Source organism: Rhododendron vialii, chromosome 13a (assembly GCF_030253575.1).
Source record: "Rhododendron vialii isolate Sample 1 chromosome 13a, ASM3025357v1".
NCBI classification, from domain to species: domain Eukaryota; kingdom Viridiplantae; phylum Streptophyta; class Magnoliopsida; order Ericales; family Ericaceae; genus Rhododendron; species Rhododendron vialii.
This window is the reverse complement of record NC_080569.1, coordinates 9,090,348-9,115,272: the sequence shown is the minus strand read 5'-3', so window position 1 is coordinate 9,115,272 and position 24,925 is coordinate 9,090,348. Positions and strand designations below refer to the sequence as shown.

The 24,925-nt window shown below is 37.3% G+C and overlaps 2 protein-coding genes across 2 annotated transcripts; one reads left to right on the top strand and one right to left on the bottom strand.

The window, feature by feature from the left end:
* The first annotated feature begins 12,009 nt into the window (after positions 1-12,009).
* LOC131314743 (putative E3 ubiquitin-protein ligase XBAT31) lies at positions 12,010-16,263 on the top strand. The gene is made up of 8 exons (XM_058343588.1): positions 12,010-12,514; positions 12,607-12,666; positions 12,882-12,953; positions 13,044-13,165; positions 13,299-13,439; positions 13,540-13,647; positions 14,448-14,706; positions 15,596-16,263. Exons 1-8 carry the CDS (start codon positions 12,335-12,337, stop codon positions 15,968-15,970), a joined length of 1,317 nt encoding a protein of 438 aa, XP_058199571.1. The 5' UTR covers positions 12,010-12,334; the 3' UTR covers positions 15,971-16,263.
* A 3,061-nt stretch (positions 16,264-19,324) lies between these two features.
* Positions 19,325-24,590, bottom strand: LOC131314742 (uncharacterized protein At3g17950-like). The gene is made up of 3 exons (XM_058343587.1): positions 24,261-24,590; positions 23,908-24,060; positions 19,325-19,940 (listed from the first exon to the last, which is right to left on the bottom strand). Exons 1-3 carry the CDS (start codon positions 24,270-24,272, stop codon positions 19,437-19,439), a joined length of 669 nt encoding a protein of 222 aa, XP_058199570.1. The 5' UTR covers positions 24,273-24,590; the 3' UTR covers positions 19,325-19,436.
* Between the last annotated feature and the right edge of the window lie 335 nt (positions 24,591-24,925).

The following is a 24,925-nucleotide window of genomic DNA, read 5'->3' as shown; positions in this document are numbered from 1 at the left end:
CCTACCATTAATGCCAATAGAATCCAAATTAGTGGGGCTATTGCCATTGCGTGCTTAATTGTCTTATACACCCTTAATTTCTATTTTACGCGCATTCTGTCACTTGCATGGGTCCTTAATTTGGAAAATATCTGGTTTCCAAGTCCCAAGTTGCAATACTCTCACCACCTTTATCTTTCTTCTATAAATCACTCTTAAGAAATTAACAGAAGATAATTGGAACAAACAACGATTTATCAAATCACGCCAAATTTGAAAAGGCTTAGAAACAATCGAGATTATATGAATTCTAGTACGAGTGTTGCGATCTGTAGATGGAATGCGGATTTTAAAAATACATCGAAGATCCCCGTGTCCAATTAAGTGAACAATACTTACATCGATCATGTCACCTTAATCCAAGTTTTTTTAGGCATTTCTAGATTTGGCTGTAGGCGTATCCTGACTCTCTTCGTACCTTTACTACTGCCCTACACTATGAGGTGTACCAAGAAATAATATTTCTTTTGAAACCCACAACATAACTTATATTAAGTCAAAAGGAGTACAAGAGTGAAAGTTTTTTACAAAACGAGGAACTACTGTTAGTTCCTCCCTGATTCTGAGACAAAGCTGATAACAAAAATTCGAGAGCAGCACTATGCAAAACAAAACCAGTTTGAGAAACCGCTGCATGTTTGGCTAACAAGTCAGCCACACCGTTAGCCTCCCGATAGCAAAAAGTGACTTGCACAGAGAAAAAATCAGAAAGCAGAACTTAATTGAACCTCTTGGAGCATCCTCCTAAGCCGACCCGCTTGAACCTGCTTCCTATGTAAGACATTACTTAAAAGAAAAACTTACAGCATCACTTAAAGAAAAACTTGTACACATGAAACAAAATAAGTTGGACAATAGAAATAGGTCTATATAGTGGTGGCTTTCTAGAATCTTCAATTTGTTATATTAATTAACCTTCCATGCATGTCCCACGTTCATCTATTTCTATTAATTTATCATCACGGCCTTCTAAACAAACAAAACTGACTTAATTAATTGATTACTGGAGGAATTCAAGTTCATTTCTCAAGCTTAATCCATCATTTTCAAATGCCCCACTGCTTTAAGAAAGTGCAGCTAATTGTTGAAGAAACTGTTTCTTTGCTTTAATTTTTGACAAAGCAGAGAGATAGTTCCGTCGGCCAAGTGAGCATCAGAAAGAAATTAAAGGGCTTGGCCAAGAGGTTGCAACTTTAAATCTCACGAAGGCCTAACATTCTAACCTTTATGGTCCCTTATTGCTTGTCATGTCGTTAATTAACTTCAGAGCTCGGAAATTTGTCGAGGTGCGATCAAAAAAGACAAAGCAAGAATCTTAATTATATATCTTAGCAATAATGAGGAATCCAAATTAAGAATCTGTGTGCGTAGGACACTCAAGCTTTAGACGTCATTTTCCAAAGAATTAATATACGCCAATACGAAACTTCACCAGTTCCTTACGGTAAGTAAGTACGATCGTCGCTAATTTGTTTCCTAGCTCTGATTAAGAAGAACACGAAAAGATCAAGAAAAAGGACAAATGCATGTCGTACGTGGAAGAATGTTTTTTTCTCAAACAGTTCTATTGTGATTGCTATGATTGTCTAGTTGATGTTTGTTAATTTGCACAAGTTTAGCAAATTAAGAAACATAACTTTCGTAATGAATTGTTACGAAAACTTACGTTCAAATTAAAACGTATCATTAGTATGGGTCGGAGAGAAACACTCGTGTTAAGATGATTTTGAAAATTACGTTAGTGATTCGATTTGAGTGATATATGTATATGTATAGAAAACCATTCCCGTAAACTTCTTAAAAGTTATTTATTTAGTGATTCGATTTTAGGACACGCAAATTGAAAATAGATTTAAAAACTGAAACATCTGTATTAATATTAGTGGAGTAGTAGCAAGTTTTGAAGTTGAATGAAAACTAGCCTTTCAAAGTGTCGCTGCTTTACAACTAATGCCATTTCTTTCCGCGTAATTTTGACCTTTAAAAGAGGAGTATAACACGCATTCCTATTTTCAATTTCTACAATATTTTATTGTATCACTATTTAAATATCTTGCCGACGCAGCTGTGGGCATGATGTCGATCACATACATCACATGTCATTCTATCCAAAACAGACGAAGCAAGATTTTCTGCGCCGAAAACTCTTGTGCCTCTTCTATACTGAAAGATTTTCCGGCCATTGAATTCAAAAAAAAATATCACACAATCTAACGGGCGGAAATCGGAAACTGGATTGTAATAGTTTTCGAGACAAGGGTTTTCAGGACAGAGGAGATCGGATCCCGATATGGACACGATGTAATAGTTTTAAACTTATACTTTAATTATGTATATATGTGTGCATTTTTGGTGATGGATATGATCATGAAGAACTAAAAAATTGATGAAAAGTCCAACAAACTATTCTGTTTTGGTATTAAAAAAACATGAAAATGGATACGTAGAGAGAGAAATATCCAATCTATTGTCTGGTTGTTCGAAGCGTGTTTAAGTTAGAGTACTTAAGGAAATTTGTCCAATTATGGTTGGCAATTAGGAGATGTCCATTGGTTGGAGCACACGAAAATGTAAATCAACTCCAAATACTCCAGCAACTTCTGCACTCTAACCATCAATTTGGTCCAATGGAAAATACCTAATTTGTTCTCTTGATACATCTGGCACCACACCAAGGACTCGCCATCTTGACGAGAATCAAATCCTCGTCTTCAATGTGGAAGAGGTGAGGAAGTGTCATTGGACTACAAATCCGTTGCAATAAAAAATGAAGGATGAAATAGAATAATAGAGCATATCTGCATTTGGAAATTTCGTAATATTATAATGAGGTTTCATCTTATTTAGGGGGTGTTTGGGAGGTATGGTTTTACATTTTTCAATTCCCATTTTTGGATTTTGGGTGTTTGGGAGGAAGAGGGAAAATGGATTTTGCAATTTCTTGTTTCTACAACAAAACAGAAAATCTGGAAATATGAGCTTTTTGGATTTCCATTTTCACATTTTTGAATTCAGCCATGCCAAAAAGACAAGGCTACCCTCTCTCTTTTTGGATAATTTCCATTTTTGCCATGGTTTTGGAAAAGTAACAACTAACAATAATTGAAATAATAAAAATATAATTAAAAATAAAAACGGGGGACACCAGTTCATGAATCATGACCGGAGGCAGAATTTCAAAATTAAATTTTAAATAAATTGAGCCCAAACATTATTTATATACAATATACACCATTATTAATAACCGGGGGCAACATAGTAAAAAATTAATCCATAATTTATTTTCATTCCATATCTTTCAAACACTACTCCTACTGCAAAATGCATTCTGCACATATCATCCAAACACTCTACTAAATACAAAATACATTCTGATCATAATTTCAAAAGCCAAAAAGACAAAAAGTGAAAAATGAAAAGCCAAAAAGTTGGCTCCCAAACACCCCTAAAAATTAAACCTACCTGTTTTTCAGCTTTCGTTAGAATACGCAGATGTGATATCATGGTTCTTCAATAAAAAGCAACTGTTTCAAGAGATTCACATTCGCAATTAACATGCTAGGAAATATATATATATATATATATATATATATATATATATATATATATATATATATATATATATATATATATATATATAGGCTTCATCCGAGCATTTTTTGTTTGTTTTTTATTGAACGGTTCAAATAAAAACTGATCAAATCAAGTTCTTCCTGATAATTTTTTTTGCCGATTTCGAACATGTACCCTTAAAATCACGTTCTGAACACATTGAGGGGCTCGGATCATCGAAATCAGATCGGGAAAGGCGAGAAATGGATAGGTCCGCATATAAAGTTCTCATTTTAAGGTCTTACCTGAAGATATATATATATATATACAGAAATCTTCAGGTAAGGACCTTAAAATGAGGACCTTATATGCCGACGTCCCATTTCTCGCCTTTCCCGATCGAATTTTGATCATTCGAGCCGCTCAATGTGTTCAGAACGCGATTTTAAGGGTATCTTGTGGGAAATCGGCAAAAAAAAAAGACCGGAAATGATTTGATTTGAGCAGTTGTTATTTGAACCGTTAGATAAAAAACAAAAAAAAAATGCTCGGATGAAGCCCTTCCAGGTCTTTTTTTTTGCTGATTTCTCGCGGGTACCCTTAAAATCACTTTCTGAACACATTGAGCGGCTCGGATCATCGAAATTCGATCGAGAAAGGGAGGTCCGCATTTTATTAAAATAAAATAGTCCTTATAAGAAAGGGACTATATATATATATTCTATAAAAGAACTCAAAAAATAGTCTCTCGCTTATTCGGGACTACAATCTTCTTAGGTGAAGAGTAGATCGGCAAGGCCTATCACCTTTGTACGTGTCAAATTAGTCCTTTTAAAGTTGTGTGATGGATTAACTCTTTACCAACACCTAATTGGATAATCCGATATATAAGTTACGTTGCTTAAATTTAACATAGATAACTTCACTTATTTCATTTGAAAAAAAAAAAAAGTTGCTTAAGAAGCCTAACGTATATACTTAAACTATAGTTTTTGAATAGTCAGTTTGTTTCAGAAATTTACTCCTATAATTTTAAGTACATGAGCTAGCTAGCACACTGGTTTGCCATAGAGAAGATATTCGATCCCCATTCAATTCAATTGCCAAGTGGGTTTGTGGATCACCTTTTTAGCACTTTTGGTTGATGAGTACGTAGCAGGCAATACCCCAACCACTACTGTGATCCCGTAATGCCTTTTGCTTTTCTTCCAGCACCTGAGAGACCGTAAACAGAGGGAGTATATATATATATATATATATATATATATATATATATATATATATATATATATATATATATATATATATATATAGTAGTATAAAGGAATGTTTGAATGCATGCATGCATGTAGCTGTGGACCCCAATGCAAATGCAATGAACATATCAAATTGCTCTCGATCTGCAAGTACGAAAATATTCTCTACCAAAATTAACTCAAATTCATAGAGGAAGAAGGATGGGCTTAATTCAATCCTTTTTTTTTTTTTTTTTTTGTAGGGGGGGGGGGGGGGGGGGGGGGGGGGGGGGGGGGGGGGTGTGGGTTTGTTACATGTTAAAGTTTTTTTTTTTGAGAAGTAAAATATACTAAATGAAAACACTTTTGATTCATCTAATTACCTATATAGATCAGAATTTTCGTTTTTCAAGTTCTCCTTGGTCGACAAACCAACAAGGGGGTGGGAACAAATAGACTAAATTTAGGAACACAATAACCATTTATCCACGATTTTCTCACTTGTATAGGTCCCGTAATCGTATGCATGTGTAGGCCTCATATGAACGTGAGCCAGTGGTTGTTAGTGGAGTGCTAAGTGAGGTGGTGTTCAATTTGGATCTCCTCCTCCGAATCTCTTGAGTCGGAAATAGGGTTGAGCTCCTTCCTCCTTAATTATCTACCCTCCAAGACAGAGAACCGCGTTAGGGCCAAATCGGTCAAAGATGATCATAAGCACTCAGATGACTAAGTAAGTCTCATATCAAAGAAGGGAAGTACAGAGCTTTAGTAACAAAGGCGTGCCTCTTTAGGTTATAAGGGTGTACATTATCAAGAAAGACTTGGCTTAGGTTCCAAGAAAGCTCTTGCTAAGCACATGCCCAAACCACGTTTTGGAGTGACATTATGCATGACTCATTGAGTGCCACGTGACCAAACTGAAGCTCCTATAAGCACGTGGATTGTCCGTCTTGATTCGAGTCGGTCCTTTTCCAGTCTAGTTTTGCCCGGCCAAGATTTGAGGATCGAAGCGCTTGGGCTTACGCGTAATAGGCACATCTCTGTGCCGCCCCAGCGCGTGCAGTACAGCCCAAGCGCTCAGCCCATTAGGCTTTGATTCACTGGACCTCGACGGGCTGATGGTTCGACCCACTACAAAGATTCGGCCCAATTGGCATGAAGGTTCGACCCAATTGGTTTTTCGATCTTTCCTTTAAATTTTGAGTGCCAATAAAAGGAGAAAAATGCAATACTCCATTTTTAAGTTCCATTAAATATTTTTTCGAGTACTGCATTTAAGGATTGTAACGCTACTACTGAGGAGTGAGCATGAGTAGGTACAAGAATAGTCCAATTATTAATTGTCCGTACAACTGAATTATACATTTTCCTATTGCTGCTTTGAATCCAGTAATTTAATGTTAATTGTTAGTGTACTACTTTGATGTAGCCATAGATCGGGGTATGGTAGAGATGATTTGAATTGAATCTGAGCGCATATAGATTTGAATCGTTTTTTACTCGATCAAGATCTAAATCGTCGATTTCCGAGATAAACGGTCGAATCGGCCGCTCGAACGGAGAATTCCAGTTGAAGTAGGATTCGTTTTAAGTAGTAGTAATATATCAGTAGTTGTATTCCAGTTGAAGTGCTACACACACAACGGTTGTGTAAAACACAACACACAACCAATCTCTTGCCTTCCATGGCTGTAATGAATGGTCAAGATTCGCTCAAACTCTTCCTCATAAAAGTTAAACTTATTCATGGAAGAGTTTTTTTAAAATCTAGACAGTCCAAATACATCTGGACGGCCAGAATTACACACACAACCAACACAACGGTTGTGCAAGTAGCATTTTTGTTTTAAGTGTCCTTTATTGGGGAATCCAATTTTTTTAAGGATTCAAAAGCAATACTCCGAAAAAAGAGGGAAATACTGGTAATATGTCTTCAACTCACATGGTTGTAAAACAGTTTGTTTTAATTTCCGAAGTACCAAAAGAAAAAGTCTATTTTTTAATACTACTAAATTATCTTCTATGCTTCCGTTCTCTATCAATTTTAACTCTTGCAAATTTAAGTACTTTGAAATTAATATCTTCAAAATTTGTTTCATGCTTCCGAGTACGAGAAATAACAAAAATAAAGTTACAAGTACATTTTTTCTCGGTGAGAATCAGTATCGTTAGAATATTTTGATTGAGAAAAACTTTTTCTAATACTTTACAACGCTCAATCGCGTGTGTCCAAAACACTTTTGGACAATCCGGATTTTTAAAAAATTATTCGTTGGAAGAGTTTTTTTTTTTAAAGGGAGACTTAGCCAAAAATCTCTCATATTTATATTTTTTCTAGCTCAAGGACAAGCATATTTTGCAATCAAACATAGGGACAAATGTGTCTATGAAAGTGCCTAAAATCCTATATTTCTCTATGAAAGTGCCTAAAACCTTAGGGCACCCTATATATGAAAGTGCCTAAAACCTCAGGGTACCATATGAAAGTACCTAAACTACTAAAACCCTATAATAGGAAAGTACACTTTAAAATCTTATGAAAGTGCTCCGTTCCGGAAACGGAAAAAAGCCCTTATTTTTTAAGAAGGCAATTTCAAGCTCAAAAATGAAGGGTTTATTGAAATCTAAAAATATACACTATGGATCTTGTTTGAAAGATCTCATTGAGATCTTTTATACGATGCAAAAAAAATTAAAAATTTATTTTTCATTTACATTATTTTTGAGTTTGAAAATGTGAAATAAGCTGCTTATTTTTTAAGAAGGTTTCTGGAACGGGGTCTAAACATGTTTTGGCTTTATGGCTAAAAAACTCAAAAGATTGAAGGACCTCCATTGAAAATTATTTTCCCTAAATGAAAACTAGTATTTTCCTTCTTCTAAATGCAAACTATTTTACCGTTCTTAGCTAATTTTACCTTTTTTTAAATCTGGACAATTGATTGCCGAAACGGACGGCTGAGATTGCGCGGAAGTGCACCCATTGGGCAAAACCTCTTGCCATGTACTTTTTTTTTTATCCGTTCTCGCCATGTTTTTTTTTTATTTTTAATCCGTTCTTTTTTTCGATCCTTTCTTGCAATATACTTCACTTCACATGAACTAGTGTTCTACGAACCACAAATTTAGATGCACCGACATGCCAGTCCATAAATAACATATAGAAAGACTATGAAAGGGGGGGAAAGACAAGAACATACACAAAGTATATCGAGGACCTATTTTTTATCGAAAAAATGTTACACTTTTTCCCGACCATGTGCAGTTTGGAAAAACCGTAAATGGTGCATCTCAGTCCAAATCAAAAAAGTTTATTGGAGTATCTGTCTGGACGCCGTTCAAAATAAGGATTGCAAGAGTTCGGTTCGGCCCGGGTTTTGGTTAAACCACGATACAAACCGAAATTTACAACCGAAACTGTCGGGAACCGATTCGGTTTTGTTTCCCGCCGAACCCGGTGATTAACCTCTTTAACCACCGAACCGATCCGAAACCCTCTCAGAACCTGTATTGACAATATTGAAGACTATAAACTATTGAACTCAAGCAACCTAAAAGCATAAACTACTATCCCAATTAATGGCCCATAAGAAAACACAATAACTGAACTTAATGACTTACAACATTGTCAATTAGTAAAGTAAATCCAACTTAGTTAACAACACGATTAACATAAAATAGTTTAAGGAGGTACTAAGTAGTGTGGTAACATAAACTTTAATACACGTACCATAGAGTTCAAACTCGTTCAAGACAAGAAGCGGGTGACTGATGTGATATAATGTGGAGCATATATCGAATAAATATATTACGGGCAGGGGCAGGGTCAGGATTTTCGATAAGTGGGGTCGAAAATTTAAACTATGTATGATTCACTTTTTCTAATTGCTAAACGGCTTTATTTCGGAGGATCATTATTACTTGTCGGAGTTGGAGATGATTCTACACTTCTAAAATATCGCTTCATATCTATAGGGCAAAATCATTCACCATATAATAATCAATATATATGTAAAATTTGGTCCACCTTCCACAAACAACTTCAAAGAAACACTAAACAATATTTTAATCGAACACTTTACAAAATGCAAAGCAGTGAAAGCACTATTTTAATCATGCATCTACTCAAGGGCATAAACTATTTTAATCACTTATGTTTGGGATCAGAAACTATTTTAATCACTTGTGTTTCGAAAAAACACAAGACAGAGCATTAATTTCAAAAACCAACGAAACTAGGGCAAAATTAGAGATTGATTTGGGGAGAGAGAGAAAGAGAGAGAGAGAGATGAAGAAGAAGAAGACAAGTACCTATTTAGATGATGAAGAAGAGTTGACGCGATAACGTAGAGATCTCTCCGGTCTCCAAAAACGGAGAAACCTAGTTTTTTTCTTCAGAGAGCAAGAACGAATGAAACGCTATTCACATTTTTGGAATTTTTGTGGGTGGAAATTCTATTTTGACTTCTCTTTTTTCTAAGTACAAAACCCTTATATATGAGTTGGGGGGAAAATGAATTTTAAAGGGGGGTCAAATGAGTAAAAATTGGTTGAAAATTATACCAATTCTCTAAAAAAAATTGGGAGGCAGTGGGGTCAGTTGCCTCCCCTTGACTCTTAATCCCTCTGCCCCTAATTACGAGTTGGTTACAATTCAGATTTCGGTGCAGTTATCATATAAAATTGAATCCAAAACTGAACCAGTCGATTTCTTCAAATTAAAAACCAAAACGGAAACGGAAACCACGCTTAAAAAATCAAGTGCAAACCATCACAATTGATGCAATTCGCCGGGATTGCCATCCCTAGTTCAAAAATTCCCTTACGAATTTATTCATTTTCATTTTTTTTATAGAAATATTCTACGCCGTATAATATTTCAACGTTAGATATGATTTGAATTGCCAATTATAATCCTATTTAACGGGGACCCAACTCCTACGCGTCCATTTTTGCTTAATGTTGGGCTAACCTCATGAATTTGTCTACATATACTTTTTAAAATGCTTTTCGAGTCAACTAAAATAGAATCATGAGCGATAGAATTAATTCTCAGAATTAATCGAGGTGTGCATGGCCTTAAAATTTGAGTCATCGAAAAACCTTCCCAAGTCCAAATTGTTTTGAAAAGGCCAGCTACTTATTTGTTTTTGCTATGTATCCAAAACAGAAAATTAAAGAACTAGAGAAATATATATTTGACAAATAACTCCCAATCACTGGGAAGGTCATACCCAGATTAAAAAAAAGAAAGGGTCTAAGCCAATGAGAGAGAATATTTCGATGAACCGTTTAGCCCCTATTGTGTATGGATATATGGATACCGTATTCTTTTGACTTTTAACCTGAAAAAGCATAACATAAACCAAAAGAGGACGTAGCAAAATTGAATACCATGAAATAGCATAATATTTACCATGAAAATGCATAATGACATAATACTTATTACTACTATGAAAAGGCTTCTTAGGCTCCGTTCAAGAACTTAAAAAAAGTCCTTATTTTTTAAGCAGGCAATTTCAAACTCAAAAATTATGGATTTATTGAAATCTAAAAATATGCATTATGAATCTTATTTGAAAGATCTCGATGAGATCTTTTATACGATGCAAAAAAAATTAAAAGAATATTTTTCATTTACATTATTTTTTAGTTTGAAAATGTGAAATAAGCTGCTTATTTTTTAAGAAGGTTTCTGAAACGGAGCTTAATATTTTTGAAATTACTTATTTTGCAGTGTAACCGATCGCATCGTAACAACATTCACCTTAAAAAGCATAACATTGACCCTAAAAAACTACTACCATTTAACATTTTATAAACGCTTTTGCTAATCACAACCCATTAGTAAGTCGATAATACACTCTCAAAATGACAAAAAAAGAATAAGTTAGAATTTCGAAACACTGAATTTTTACAAAAACTAATGCACTATCACATTTATACACATGTCACCGATATCTATGCACTTTTAATACATTAATCACTGTTCATTGGGCTGTCATCCGAATTTCTCCCCTTAAAATACTAGAGAGTACTAATATTGAGCGTGCATTTCCGCTATATTAATGGACTATAGGTTAACTATTACGGTTAAGTTATTTCCATTAAATGATATTTTAGTTGATGCATGTAAGCAGAGTGAAGTGCTTAAAAATTTATGAAAACATAAGCTCAGTTTAATTGATTTAGTTTAACGGAAACGCTTTAGAAAATCTACCTGCGCCTAATTACAGGTTGGTAAAAGTAGAATCTGAGTAGAGGATCCACCCGCTGGCCCTCTGTCCTAAAATGATGTTTACACCGATTTCTTAATAAAGCCAGCAAAACAGGAGCTTTAATTTTGGACAAGAAACAGTCAACATAACGTACCCATTAGTCAAATTTCCATGACATGTGGTTTTACACTGGCTGCCTGTCATAGGTTATGGATAATTTAATTGCAAACAGAAAAAGCAATTGGATACTGAAATACTCCTATCGTATTGACCGTTTTATTTTGGTTGTTATGTTGGACCAATTGATTTTTCAAAATTCATTGACACCTGATTTTATAACGTGTCCTTTTTAAAATTCAAGAAAACTACTGGTAGCATCAATATAATAACATTTTCCTTTTCGAGACAACCTCACATTAAATACGTGGTCGTTACCGACTTGAAATTCCATTTCGGTAAAAGCCGAATAAAACAGATAAATTAAATCAATTTTTTTGGTTATGTTACGAAAACGTAGCTTTTAGTTAAGAGACTTCTGACCCAAAAGAATTAGGAGGTGCACTTAGATGCTATGAGCAAAGATACATGGAGTTAGAAATCCTTTTTCATGGTGTTAATCTGAAAATTCTAAAAATACACTAACTTTTGCGGAGGGAAAAAAAACATGGCGTTTATACTAAATTTTACAAAATAACGAACTGCCTTTTTTGATATCATTTGAAGCCAATCTTTAACACCATTTTCTCCTAAAATTTCAAACAAAAAACTAAAGTTAACTCATCCTCGTGAACACAAGTTAAGTGGTAAGTTTGTAGGAGTACTAACTGTGTACAGTATATTCTCCAAACTCACCCACTCTAAACTCAGGTGGAGCCTATAACCGATTTTAATAAATCTTTGGTGTGCCAAAGAAAGAGATTTTTTATAGGAAATCTTTTCAAAAATACTACTACTACGTAAAAACTGCCCAAGAAAAATATCTGACAGCTGCCCAATGGAGCCAGTCGCCCATCTCTGACACGGTCAGCTGCCCGCTTCCCCTCAATGGGCAGCTCCAAACTCCAATACCCCCCAAGGCAAACACTACTTAAATGCTTAACCAATTCAACAACAATCTACGCCCCCAATTATAACCACCACCACCACCACCTCCGCCTGTGGTGAAGGTGGCCATTGACCCAGGTCAAGGTGGATGGACCCATGAATAGATAGATACATACATACATACATACATATACGTTTGTATTGTAGAGAGAAGTAAGAGAGAGAGAGAGAGAGAGAGCGGAGGTGATGGGTCAGGGGCTGAGTTGCGCGGCGAGCGACGAGCATGGCCTGTTCACGGCTATACAGTTTGGGGACGTGGAGACTGTGAAGGCCGTGCTGGAGAGTGACCCGAGCCTTGTGAAACAGACCACGCTGTACGATCGCCATTCTGCCCTTCACGTGGCCGCTGCCAATGGCCAGATCGAGGTGGGTTCTTCGAAATTCTTGATTTTTATCGGAACTTGAAGGTTTTTCCTGATGGGTTTTGATTGTTTTGGTGTTTCCCCCTTTGTTTCCAGATTGTTTCAATGCTCTTGGACCGGTCTGTTAAGCCCGATTCATTGAATCGCAATAGGCAGGTGCGTGTTTTGCTTTTAATGTCCCTAATTGGATCTTGGGAATGTTTACAATTATGGTGTTTAAAGAGAGGGTGAAATCGGGGTAGCTTTTTAAAGTTCTTGATCTTGTGGGACTAATTTTCTTTCTTTTCTTTTCTTTTCTTTCTTTTTTTTTTTTGTAATTTGCTGTTTCCACTTTTATTGCGGTCTAATTTTGACTCTCGCGAGTGATTCAGACTCCGCTTATGTTGGCTGCGATGCATGGGAAGATCTCTTGTGTGCAAAAGCTTATTGAAGCCGGGGCTAATGTATGCCAAAGTTCTCATTTTCTCCAGCTCTGTCCGTCGAGTGTACTAAAATCTTGATTTAAAGTTTTGATCTTGAATTTTATAATTCAGATTTTGATGTTTGATTCAATTCGTGGAAGAACCTGTTTGCACTATGCTGCTTATTTTGGGCATTCTGATTGCCTTAAAGCCATTCTCTCTGCTGCCCGTTCCTCCCATGTTGCTGCTTCTTGGTGGGTCTCTCTCTCTCTCTCTCTCTCTCTCTCTCTCTCTCTCTCTCTCTCTCTCTCTCTCTCTCTCTCTCTGTGTGGATTGATTTGGGTCAATTTATAACTGGTAATTCTGATTATTGATTTGGGTTTGCAGGGGTTTTGCGCGGTTTGTAAATATTAGAGATGGTAAAGGGGCAACCCCTTTGCATTTGGCGGCTCGTCAAAGGCGGCCCGAATGTGTCCATGATCTATTAGACAATGGAGCTCTTGTCTGTGCTTCAACAGGCGGATACGGGTAAGCATTTGATTTAAGACTTAATTTGTCGTTCAATTCAGTTTTGGGGTGTCAATTGTGCATCTGATGCGATTTTGGTTATTCTTCTGTATGTATATAGCTTCTCTGGAAGCACTCCACTTCATTTGGCTGCTAGAGGGGGCTCTCTAGATTGCGTCCGCGAATTGCTGGCATGGGGCGCAGATCGGCTTCAAATAGACGCATCTGGGTAATCCGATTCTCCTCTTGAATTCGAATATTGATCACTGTTTATTCGCAGGGTATTAGCTAAGCCAGAATCTTATTCCAAGATTTGTTGGATGGTTAAGCTAACCCTTATTATATGCGTCTTATTGGGGTTATTCTAATCATTTTAGTATGTGTGAAGATTAGTCGAATATCATATGTACTTTTCCATATGGCTATCGATCACCGACCAACAACTCTTTGTTAGCATATGTTCTTGGATGCGGATCTACCAGATGGACAGTTTGGATCTCCTTTGTGGGGTCCAGACTGGGGCAAAAAAAAGTGGAGTTTGTAGGGGTAAGAAGGATAAGGGCATAGAGGGGAGCTTGTTAAGCAAAAGAAGTCATAAATTACAGCAGCAACCAATCACGACCGTCCAAAAGTGTTTTAGACGGTCATGATTGGCTCCATAAACAACTATTCACGGCTCCGCCGTTAAAAAGATCTCAAATGATAAACCATGTAGTAGTTTCTATAAGAGTTGATTAACCCAGAATACAAGTGGAGCTCGGTAATTTTCGTTCTACCAATTGAATAGTGAATACCCTTGTCACTGAAGTCTACGTGGTGAGAGCCAAATCGTTTGAGGGAGAGATGATTTTAAGTTCTAACAATCTTTAGACCTTAATATGTTTACTAAATCCGTAATATTAACCTGGAATTAAATTCCAAACGCTACTTTCCCTGATTTTTCATGAATTTGACTTCTTCTTTTTTCTGTTAATACACACAGAATGAGAAACTGAGCTTTTCTGTTATCCGGTCATGTTTGTGGTGCAGGAGAATACCATACACAGTAGCTCTAAAGCACAAGCACGTAGCGTGTTCAGCCCTGTTGGATCCTTCTTCGGCGGAGCCTCTTGTTTGGCCATCACCTCTCAAGTTTATCAGCGAGCTTAATGCAGAGGCAAAAGCTTTGTTAGAACAGGCCTTGATGGAGGCAAACAGGGAAAGGGAAAAGACCATTTTGAAGGGTACAGCTTATTCGGTTCCATCTCCATCACATTCTGATACCGGAACGGATGACAATATTTCTGAGGTAACTTATTTCCTTTTTATCAGGTTGAGGTATTGATTTCAAACCCATTTAATCGTGGACATAAATATGTTAATTCCTAAAGATAGTGGAATTACCTGAGATGTAGAACGTGCAGTTGACAATTAGAAGTTTCGAAACTGAAACGCAGTTGAGTTTTCAAATATCTTGTTCCTTGAAACTGGCAGTCTTAGCTCTAGTCATCCAAGCAAACATTCAAATCACTGGTTTTTCCTTCTTTAGACCAAGTCTTTAGCCTAACTACCGCCCAACTACCATTGGATTTTTGAGCAAAGACTATTATTATCTGGGTTGATTTTGATTAGTTTGGGTGCTAGCCCTGGTCTAGAGACTGACATTTGATTTTTGAGCAAAGACTATTATTATCTGGGTTGATTTTGATTAGTTTGGGTGCTAGCCTCGGTCTAAAGACTGAAAAATTCGTATAATTGTCTGACAACGGTTGTTTATGATGTTTTATATGAATAATCCTTCCTGACTGCTTACTTGTGTGCGCTTGCATGTTTGCATTGTGTAGTTTTATTTGGATTGCATCAGATTCTCTTCTAAGTTTATTCGTTTGACCCAGACTTGAGTGAAAGGAAAGTCCCAATGTAAAAATTGTTACCCAAATTGTTTTTCTTCACTTAATCAAAACTCTTTCTTTGCTTGGCAAAACAAGTAAAGGAATCTTGAGCCCCTTCGATTTGTACTGTGTACTTTAATGTTTTGATGAGTTCTTTAGTTGCCGTTTCCATTTCCAATTTATTTTACTGTTAGCTGTTGCAACTAAATTCTGCGTATTTGTGAAAACTATAGAGCCGCAGCTTCTGCTTTTTATTAAACGCTTTAGAAGATGCAGATTTTTCACAAACACCGTTACTCTATGCAGGTGAGTGACACTGAGTTATGCTGCATATGCTTTGACCAAGTGTGCACGATCGAAGTCCAAGACTGCGGCCACCAGATGTGTGCCCAATGCACATTAGCCTTGTGCTGTCACAACAAGCCCAACCCAAAAACAGCGTCCCTTAATGCACCCCTTTGCCCATTTTGCCGGAGCAACATTGCCCAGTTAGTGGTTGCTAATGTTAAGACCGATAATGAAATGGATTCGAAGCTCAGAAGGTCGAAAAAGTCCAGGAACTTCTGCGAAGGCAGCAGTAGTTTCAAGGGGCTATCGGCCATGGGTTCTTTTAGTAAATTGGGTGGTCGTGGCTCAGGTCGGATTGCTGCTGAAAATGAATGTGTTGACGATAAGGCTTGATACCTAGAAAAATTCAGGGTATTCAAGAATTCCATTTGGCAGCAAGTTAGGTAATGTATAGAAGATCAATATCCATTTGCATTATAGATTTGGGAAAATCAATAAGTGAATTAGTAGATTTGCAGGATTGGGGTTGGGTTGGTGAGGATTGTTGTTGTGGGGCATTGTTTGTAATCTTGGTTTTCTTCAGCTTGAAGAAGCAGTGGGTTTTTGATGGGGCTTGTTAGCTACCTGGACCCAAAAAGGAAAGAATTCTTTCCATTTTCCCAATTCAAATTCAACATTTCTTTTAATGTTTGGCTTGTTTTTGGAAAATATTTGAAAGGTCTACCCTCTATGTTCAAAAGGTCACGGGATCTCATGTACCCAAAGTAGTTGCAAGATTATAGGCTGAAATTTGTGTATTTCAAATTTCTTAGAACTAGTTGAGGCGCGCACCTTGAATGGCATTATAACAAAAAGTTCTCTACTTGAAGATCGGCCTTGTTTGCTGTTGGTGGTCCATGTGATTATAGGAATTGGAATTCTGCCAAGAACCCCCTTGCCAAGCGGTGGTCCATGTGATCATGGGAATGGAGCATGCTGCTAAGCACCTCTTTGTCAAGCGGGTGCTGAGCGGTTAATTCGGCCCTTCATCCACTTAATCGTGTACCCACGCGAGTTTAATTTCTGTTGCACCATTAAACTAACGTAGATGTGCTGCAGACAAGCTGAGATAGGATTAGCAGGTGTAGGGCAGAAAAGCAAAGACTGTTGACTAGATCTCTGGACACGTGGATTTGGGTCATCGCAGACTCGCAAGTGGGATTTGGGGTGTGCTGATGTTTTTCTAAGTTAGGGCCACACCCCACTACCATTGACTGCAAACTGCAAAGTCTGCCCATCCCTTCCCCCTGCTACCATTGACTGCAAAGTCTGCAATTATTCATTTTAATCTCATCAAGTTGGAGTTCGGTACCCTGTGATTAGTTCAAAGTTTGCCGATACGATTTCCTAAACGAAAAAGCTTTAAGGGACCGACAAGAAGCATACCGATGGGTACTGACGGGAACGTAAGGTCCATTTCTGATTTCGCATAAATGATTTGAGCTGATTAATAATTTAAAAAAAAAGAGTGAGCTCGTGACAAATTAGCTCAATCCGATATGTGCAGGTGCTCCATCGAGTTTTTGTTTTTTTCATTCAGATTTAAGGGTCCGAAATCTGAATGAAAAAATGGAAGATTAGATCGAGCAGTTACACATATCGGATTGAGCTAATTTTTCTTTTTTAAAAAAATTATTAAACGGCTCGGAACATCCGTGCAAGCTCCGGAATGGACCCCGCATGTCCATTGATATAGTAGCAGGATTCTTCGGATAATACGGAGTAGTAAATTTTAAAGGGTTATCTATTTTTCCGTAAACAATTTCTCTACTTGCAGGTGTAGGACAGACAGCGTACACGGTACATAGACTCCGCACCTGCAAGAACTCTATGCACTTTAATACTCCTTCCGTCCGAATTTATTTGTCATTTTTTGAAGTTCGTATCACTTTTTAATTAATTATATCTTGTAATTTATAATGTTTTAAATGATTTTGAAAACATTGAATTATAGAACAAATCGAGATCTATCAAACAAGATCCATATTGGATATAAAATTTATTATCACTTTAAAGATATAACTAATTTTTTAATACAGTTATAATAGAACTGGGACAAGTAAATTAGGACAGAGGGAGTACTACTGTCATTTTAAGAGTTGAAAGCATAATTTTCCATAGACCCAAATACAGCCGCACCATTACTAGGTCAATTGTCCGTTCATCTTTCCAATCGGAGAAGATTTTTAGTGTCGAGTAAGTACAACGTGATGTCCACTTGGAGCATTCGGGCCTTTCATTTCAGTTTTGAACAGCTCGGATTTAAAGAGAAAAAGAAGAGAGAAAGTGTTTTAATCTGAGTTGTCAAATACACTTTTGAACGGTCCAAATATGTTGCTCAAACACCATATCAGTCGGGTGACAGTGGTACCCATCCGGCACCCAAAAATTTCTCAATCAATCGGGGAGTGTCTGATTGAGAAAACGAGCGCAGGAGCATGATCAAGTAGAGGGGCAGGAAGGCCACCAAGGGCGGGCCCAATATGGTTTGGAGTTTTGTACTAATTTCATGCATGGGGTATAGTGACTTAACGAGGGGGTACGTAAAGCACAAACAGGTTTGTTTGTTGGGGCAAGTCCATATATGTGAGCATCCAATCAAACATGGGATGGGGTCGAAGAAAAAGCCTTAATAACTGACTTGCTCATGTGGTCCCGTTGAGAATGATTATTTGTAGCACCGCTACGTAGTATTTTGAGGTTCCTTTCTCGTCACATCGGGAGCTCATATCAACGTGTGATTAATCATTTTATAACTATAAATATTTACATAAATTCACTAGTATTTATATTGGGGCCCACACATGCTACACCTTTAGTGTGTGCGGATCCCACCAAAATATGTGAATGTGTGTGTAAAGTATTTCTGTATGTGTTTATGGTTGAATAATAATTGATGTGTAATAGAGAGGGACCTTGGAGCACCATGCCCTAAGACTCTAAGAGCAATTAATAATTTCAATAGGCAAAGAAACAAAACGGCCATAATAACTACTCACATGGATTTTTTATTTTATTTTATTTGGTAATTAAGATTCTGTATCACAAGAGAAAACCATTTAGTGGGGACTGGGGACTATATATAGGGGCAAACCCCTGGATTACAATCTCAAAGAGAGCATCAAACAAAGTAAAGTCTCAGCAAGGGACACAACACCCCTGGACACGGAGAAGTTTTTGAGTGTCGAGCGGGTACCATGCGATGGTATCCGTCGGTGATCCAGATCATCCAAACATATTTTGGACGGCCTAGATTTATTCTCTCTCTCCTCATCCCACTCTCTCTCCTCTTTTGGACGGGTACCGCCACGTGGTATCCGCTCGGCATCCAAAAACTTCTCCCTCGACACACCTATATATATATACAAGTAAAAACAAAGCAAAGCTGAAGCATCAAACACCAAAGAGAATACCCCACTACTCTTAGCTTAGGACAAACAAGGATTTTATGGGGTATGTCGATAGTGTTGCAAAGGAAAAGGGCTGCATTTTCTGCTGAATTCACCACTGGATCCCACGGATAAGCTCGAGCTCTAAATGTCCCTAATAGAAGTTTTAAATACAGGCTATACAGCTAAGGTTCCGAGGCTTTGTTTTGAAAAACCTTTCCTTTAAAATATGGATTGCATAGCAAGTTTAGCGCAACGCTAATGAACGTTAAATTTTTTTTTTAATAAGAACAAAACGCCCAAAAGTCCAAAAAAAAACTAAGGAGAACAACACCTTATATTCTCAACTATCAAATAAAAACAGAATCTCTTCTGCGTATGAATAAAAATAAAACAATCGTAACGAAGAACAGAGAGAGTTTAGACAGTAATCAATTCAGTGGATGGTCTTGTCCACACACGCAATAAAGCAGGAATGGAACGCCACACCCCTTATCCCCATTCTCCATCAATCCCGATCCAATCAATGGATTCGATCGAGGTGGGGCTACGCACCCGTTAACAAAGAGAGAATTCGGTTCAACAATAGGTTGAGCCAGAGCTAGCCCGTCGGGTCCATAAATAATATGGTTCCCGTTAGCAGCCCTTCTCTCTGATGCAAGAAATTGGGCAAGAGACGGAGGATTATCGGAAGCGTTGCCGATCTGAGCATCGGTGTTGTTTTTTGGGCAGAGAGAGAAACACCAAGAAGCGTTGCACCTTAATTGGGCCTTCTTTTTCTTGACTCCTGGAATTACTTCGGGTGGTCTGGGCCTTCCCTTTGTTACTGATGATGATCTTCTTGGGAGATCACGTAGATTAGTAGTGCCAATGGTAGAGACTCCCATTAGGGTCCCGAGTGTTGTGCTATTGTCATGGAAGAATGATCCTGTGGACTGCAAAAAAAAATCGTACTTAATTACTAGTAAGCAAGATATGCATGCCATGAGTGACATTACAGTTTTGCACTCTGTCGTTAAATCGCTACGACTCAAACGTCTAAAAACCCAAACCCTAAAGCCTAATTGGAAACAAAATAGTAGGAGTACGATTTATTGCCATAGGCCCGGGTGATTTGCTTGGGTTGAAAGTGCACGGGCAATGATGTAGACGTGGTATCTAGCTTAGTAATTTTTTTCAATCTGATCTAGATTATAGGTATGTTTTGTTACCAATTTCTGATTAGCAATTCAACTAAGAAAATCGCAAAAGCCCAAAAAACCACAAAAAGTCATAGATTAAAGTACAAGAGGCTTGACTTATCAAAAAAAAAAGTACAAGAGGCTTGGTGAGTGCCTACCTAACTCACATGGGCAACCCGATTGTTGAGGTCTACGTACCCAACGGAGGACTCCAGGATTTGGGCATTTGTAGCCTCCGGGCAATGTTTTGTTCTATATATGAGCATGAGATTTGTCTGTTTTCAGAAAGCAAAAAAAAAAAAAAGTACAAGAGGTTCAGTTCCTAGCTTTAAGAGTTATATTTTCCAAGATTGGGCAACAGCAACGTCAAGGGCAGAGAGTTTAACATTTAAGAATTGAGACCCCTAAACTCTAACATCAAATTTGAATTTTTGAGGGACTGAGGACAGAGATCTTTGAATCCCTTAAAAAAAAAAAAAATGGTATGAAAATCATGCTGTGAAAAGACTTACCACTTAGCTTTCCTAGAGTCAATCAACCTCATTATATCAAGACTAATGGGCTTTAGAAATGCCACAGAGACAGCAAAAAATTATTTCTGTTGTCGTACATTTTTTTGTAATGGGCGAAAGTCAGTATGAGTAGAACAATTAATTAGATTACCACTTTTGAAGATGAGTTAAACTACTAAACTCATTTCTCCTAAAACTTGAGTGCCCCTTGATGCCGACGCATATTTTTTTCTACAGTTTTTTTCAGCATATCCCATGGGTCGTGGCTACTATTACCCATTCTTTGTAGGATGAAGTGTCAATCAAAGCCCATGTTATTGGGAACTGATGAATGTCTTGAATGTCGGTATTTTTGAGTTTGAAATCCCTCTCGGACATCAGGACCTGACACTGTTTGATTGAAGCTACAGGCTTCCTATTGTTTCAAGAGGTCAAAAAAGCCTGTTTTTCACTAACCCCACATGGGCCTCATTGTTGTATTGTCTGATTTATCTGTATGCAAATCGGAGGATCATTTTTGAGACTTGACCACCTTGACATCCGAGTCAGTTACTCCTACTGAAGGTTTGAGATAAAGGTATATGGATATTTTTTACTTGTTTAGATTGCCACTGCTCCTTTTTATACGTGGCAGATGGATATTTTTTCATTACTAATTGCAACAGAAATTTTAGCCGTAGCAAATATAGTCCCCTGTCAATAAAATTGACCTTTTGCAACTGCAAAACCACCAAAGCAAATGTTCTGGTTGCCAATAGCCTAGTTTCTTGTGCTGAACAATATACAAAAAGTAATTTGTGACTCTATACAACTCCAACCATATTCGTTGCAAATAAGGCCCCGTTCTGCTAAGCATTTTTTGCAATTTTAGAAAAAATAACATTTTTTGTTGCTTTTTTTTTTTTGCATTTGTTAATTTTGGGCCAAACTTTGGTGAATGATAGATTAGACGAATCGGAAAAGTAAAAATTGTTTACTTTTACCTAATTATTTTGGGAAATACCATATATTTTTAGGCAAAAAAAAAGTCAAATTTTTAAATAAATTTTTTTTTTTTTGCTTTAAAGTGGTTATTTTCCAAAATCTTTGGGTTAAACTAACAATTTTTTTCATTTTTGATTCGTCTCGTCGAAATGAATCAATAATCTACAAAAATTTAATCCAAAATTAACAAATACCCAAAAAAAAAATTGAATAAAAACAAAAAAAATACTTTTTTTAAAATTGCAAAAAAATTTAGTGGAACAGGATCTAACTATCTGGAACAAAAAGCAGATACGCAACATAGGTGGAGAAGAAGAGTTGGCGCCTTGGCGGGAGTGGAATGTGAGAGAAATTGGGTTGGAAATGATCCCAACCCTTGATTTTTCACTGGGTTTTATGGCTTAATTCTGGCCACAAAATGGATCAAACTGGTTCATCCTCAACTTGACAGGATCTGGGCCCCAATAAAGGTAATTACTTTTAAACCAATTTTCTTCATCGTTACTGTTTTCTTATTGACCCAATTTTCCCTCCTTTGGAGAAATCGAAATGAATTGGACAAAATTTAACTTGATGGTTTATTAATTAGTTATAAACCAAAGAAGAAAAGACTCACATACAACAGGAAGATATACTAAAAGAAAAGCAAATAAGCAAACGAGCAGTGAATGTTAAATGAAAATTGTTAACCAACGCCAACTGCATGGGCGTAGATTTCGACAATCAGCAAAATAAGAGTATAATGGTCCGGTAATTTGGAGTAACAATATTCGTGATTTCTTGGTAGAATTTTATATAATATGTATATCCATTTCACGATCAGATTTAAAGTACTGTTTATATACTATTTTTTAAAACATGGGAATCGGATTGCCTTTCCAAGGCATCCCATGATTCCGACTATTAAAAGGGCAAAACCTAGTGCACGATGTTTCAGCCTTAGCAAAGCTTGGGGAAGGGTTGATGCACGCAATCTTATCCCTGCAAGCAAAAAGGCTGTTTTCGCGACTCGAACCCGTGACCTCCAGGTCACAAAAGAGGCATCCCATAAACGATTGTGAATAATAAGTAGTGGACATTCACACGATTGATCACAGTTCTATTTTTGGGGTCATCGGAAAGTAATTTTTTTGTGAATTCTCTTGTCTTGGAGTGGAAGACCTTCTTTTGACCGGAACTAACACGAAGTTAGTTTAGATTCGTGTAAGCTGTCCTAGACACCCTAACTGTCCCACCCAAAAAAAAAGGACATCATTCGTGATCTCTCATACGAGTGGTAAAGATATCACAAGAAAATTCATGCAAAGTACGATGTAGAAATATAACATAGAGGTAGCATTCATTGATACATTGCCTAACACATGACCACTCTAAACTGGGCATCAGAAACAACACATTATCACCTAACACCTAAACACAATCAGAGGAGAATTAAGTCCTAAAAAAAGAAAGAAACTCCCAAATTATTGAATGTCACTATGTTTGATTTTGCGTTTTAAGTTCCATGGAATTGGGCAATGATGATAATGAAATAGTAACGTCGTAATTCGCATTTAGGGTCCATTTATTTGAAGGATATTGGATAGAACTCAAAAAAATAAAAATAAAAAACTGCATAATGTGGTTCTTGGTTAAAAATTTCCTTGCTCAAATTAAACGTCCATTAAATATACGATCTGACGAAATTTAGGATACGTGGTATTATTAATCTCATCACTATTAATTCAATGATACTACTGCATATCCTATAAAATTAAGTATTTTTTCACTTATTTGTCCCGTCAAACAATTACCGCGACTACTATTGCTGATGGTGAGTTTAGTACGCCCAGGCAAACAGATTATGAGATTGGTATACATGAAGTTTGTCATCAGATTAGATGTCAGGTAAACTCTGTTAAGATAAGAAAGACAGAGACAATCTAGTTTTGTCAGCAAAATTAGACCCTAATAAACTCCAATAGTTTGGCCGGGTGGATGTGAGAAAACAAATTAAAGTGTTTATCTTCCATAAGATCTCATGTTCGAATTCCACGGAAGTCAGATATTTCAAACATTAGGACCGCTTGAGGGTTTACCCGGTCGATAGCTTTAGGACACCGAAATCAGTGGAGATTCATGGCCGGAAATCCGGTTATAAAAAAGAAAGAAGAATTAGACCAATTTTTATCAATGTCTTCTTTCAGTAAATATTCTGGTTCTTCTTTTAAGTATTTTTGGGTTACCTGTGTATCTAAATCCGATGAAAAGTCTGTGGAGGAAGTAGCAGAAGCGCTGAGTAGAGTGTGGAATGAAGTTGACCCAAAAAGATATTCATGGCTTCTGACCAACCCAGCTCTCCCATTGAGTGGTTGCAGCCCCAGTGGCCACCCCTCTTCCTGCAATCAAATCAAATCAACCAGACACATTCTGAAGGAAACAACAAAACATGGCTGAAACGTACTCCCTTTATCAAGAAAAAGGTAGCTAGAACTATCAATCAGAGAATTATCACAAGAAAACACAGACCAACATTCAGAGACTGTGAGTCCGTAACCGTGTACGAGCCAGAATTATTGGAGCGAGACGGAGGAAATACCTGATGAGCCATAGATAGGTCGGTGGCCAGTAGCAATTGTGGCACTGGGATCGGTTCAGAAAGCAGTAAAAGGTCGTCCAGCGAGGTCACCTCAGCACATCAGGTAGTTTGAGGTATCAAATCGGAGAGAGAGAGAGAGAGAGAGAGAGAGAGAGAGAGAGGAGCTGTCAATTTTACATAGTATTCTCTTCTACCGCTAGACAACAGAAGTGCGGTGAAGATGGACAGAGTTACTCATGAATTTCAAACTCAAGTAACATACAGAGGGGAGAGAGAGAGAGAGAGAGAGAGAGAGAGAGAGAAAGGGGAAAAGAACAAGGACAGCGAAACAATAAAAAAAAAAAGCGACAAGTGATAAAAGGGGGTCCTATCCATCATTTGGAGGCACTCTTCTCTGTTTTTACTCGGTCCTTTTGATGGGAATCAAGAAACAGATCTATGTGAGGAAACGGGATACAGGGTACTGTAGTACACCCCAGTGTAGTGCGCTGTAGGGCGACACAGAGCTGTAGATCTTATCAACTAACGGTACCTCTTCTCCGAAAAAGTGTTTTTAATCTGAATCGTTAAAAACACTTTTGGACGATTACGATGCCACACTACACGCGAATTTCACAGGCAGAACACAAGACCGTTTTCGGGGCCGGAAACGGTGTTTTGCACTG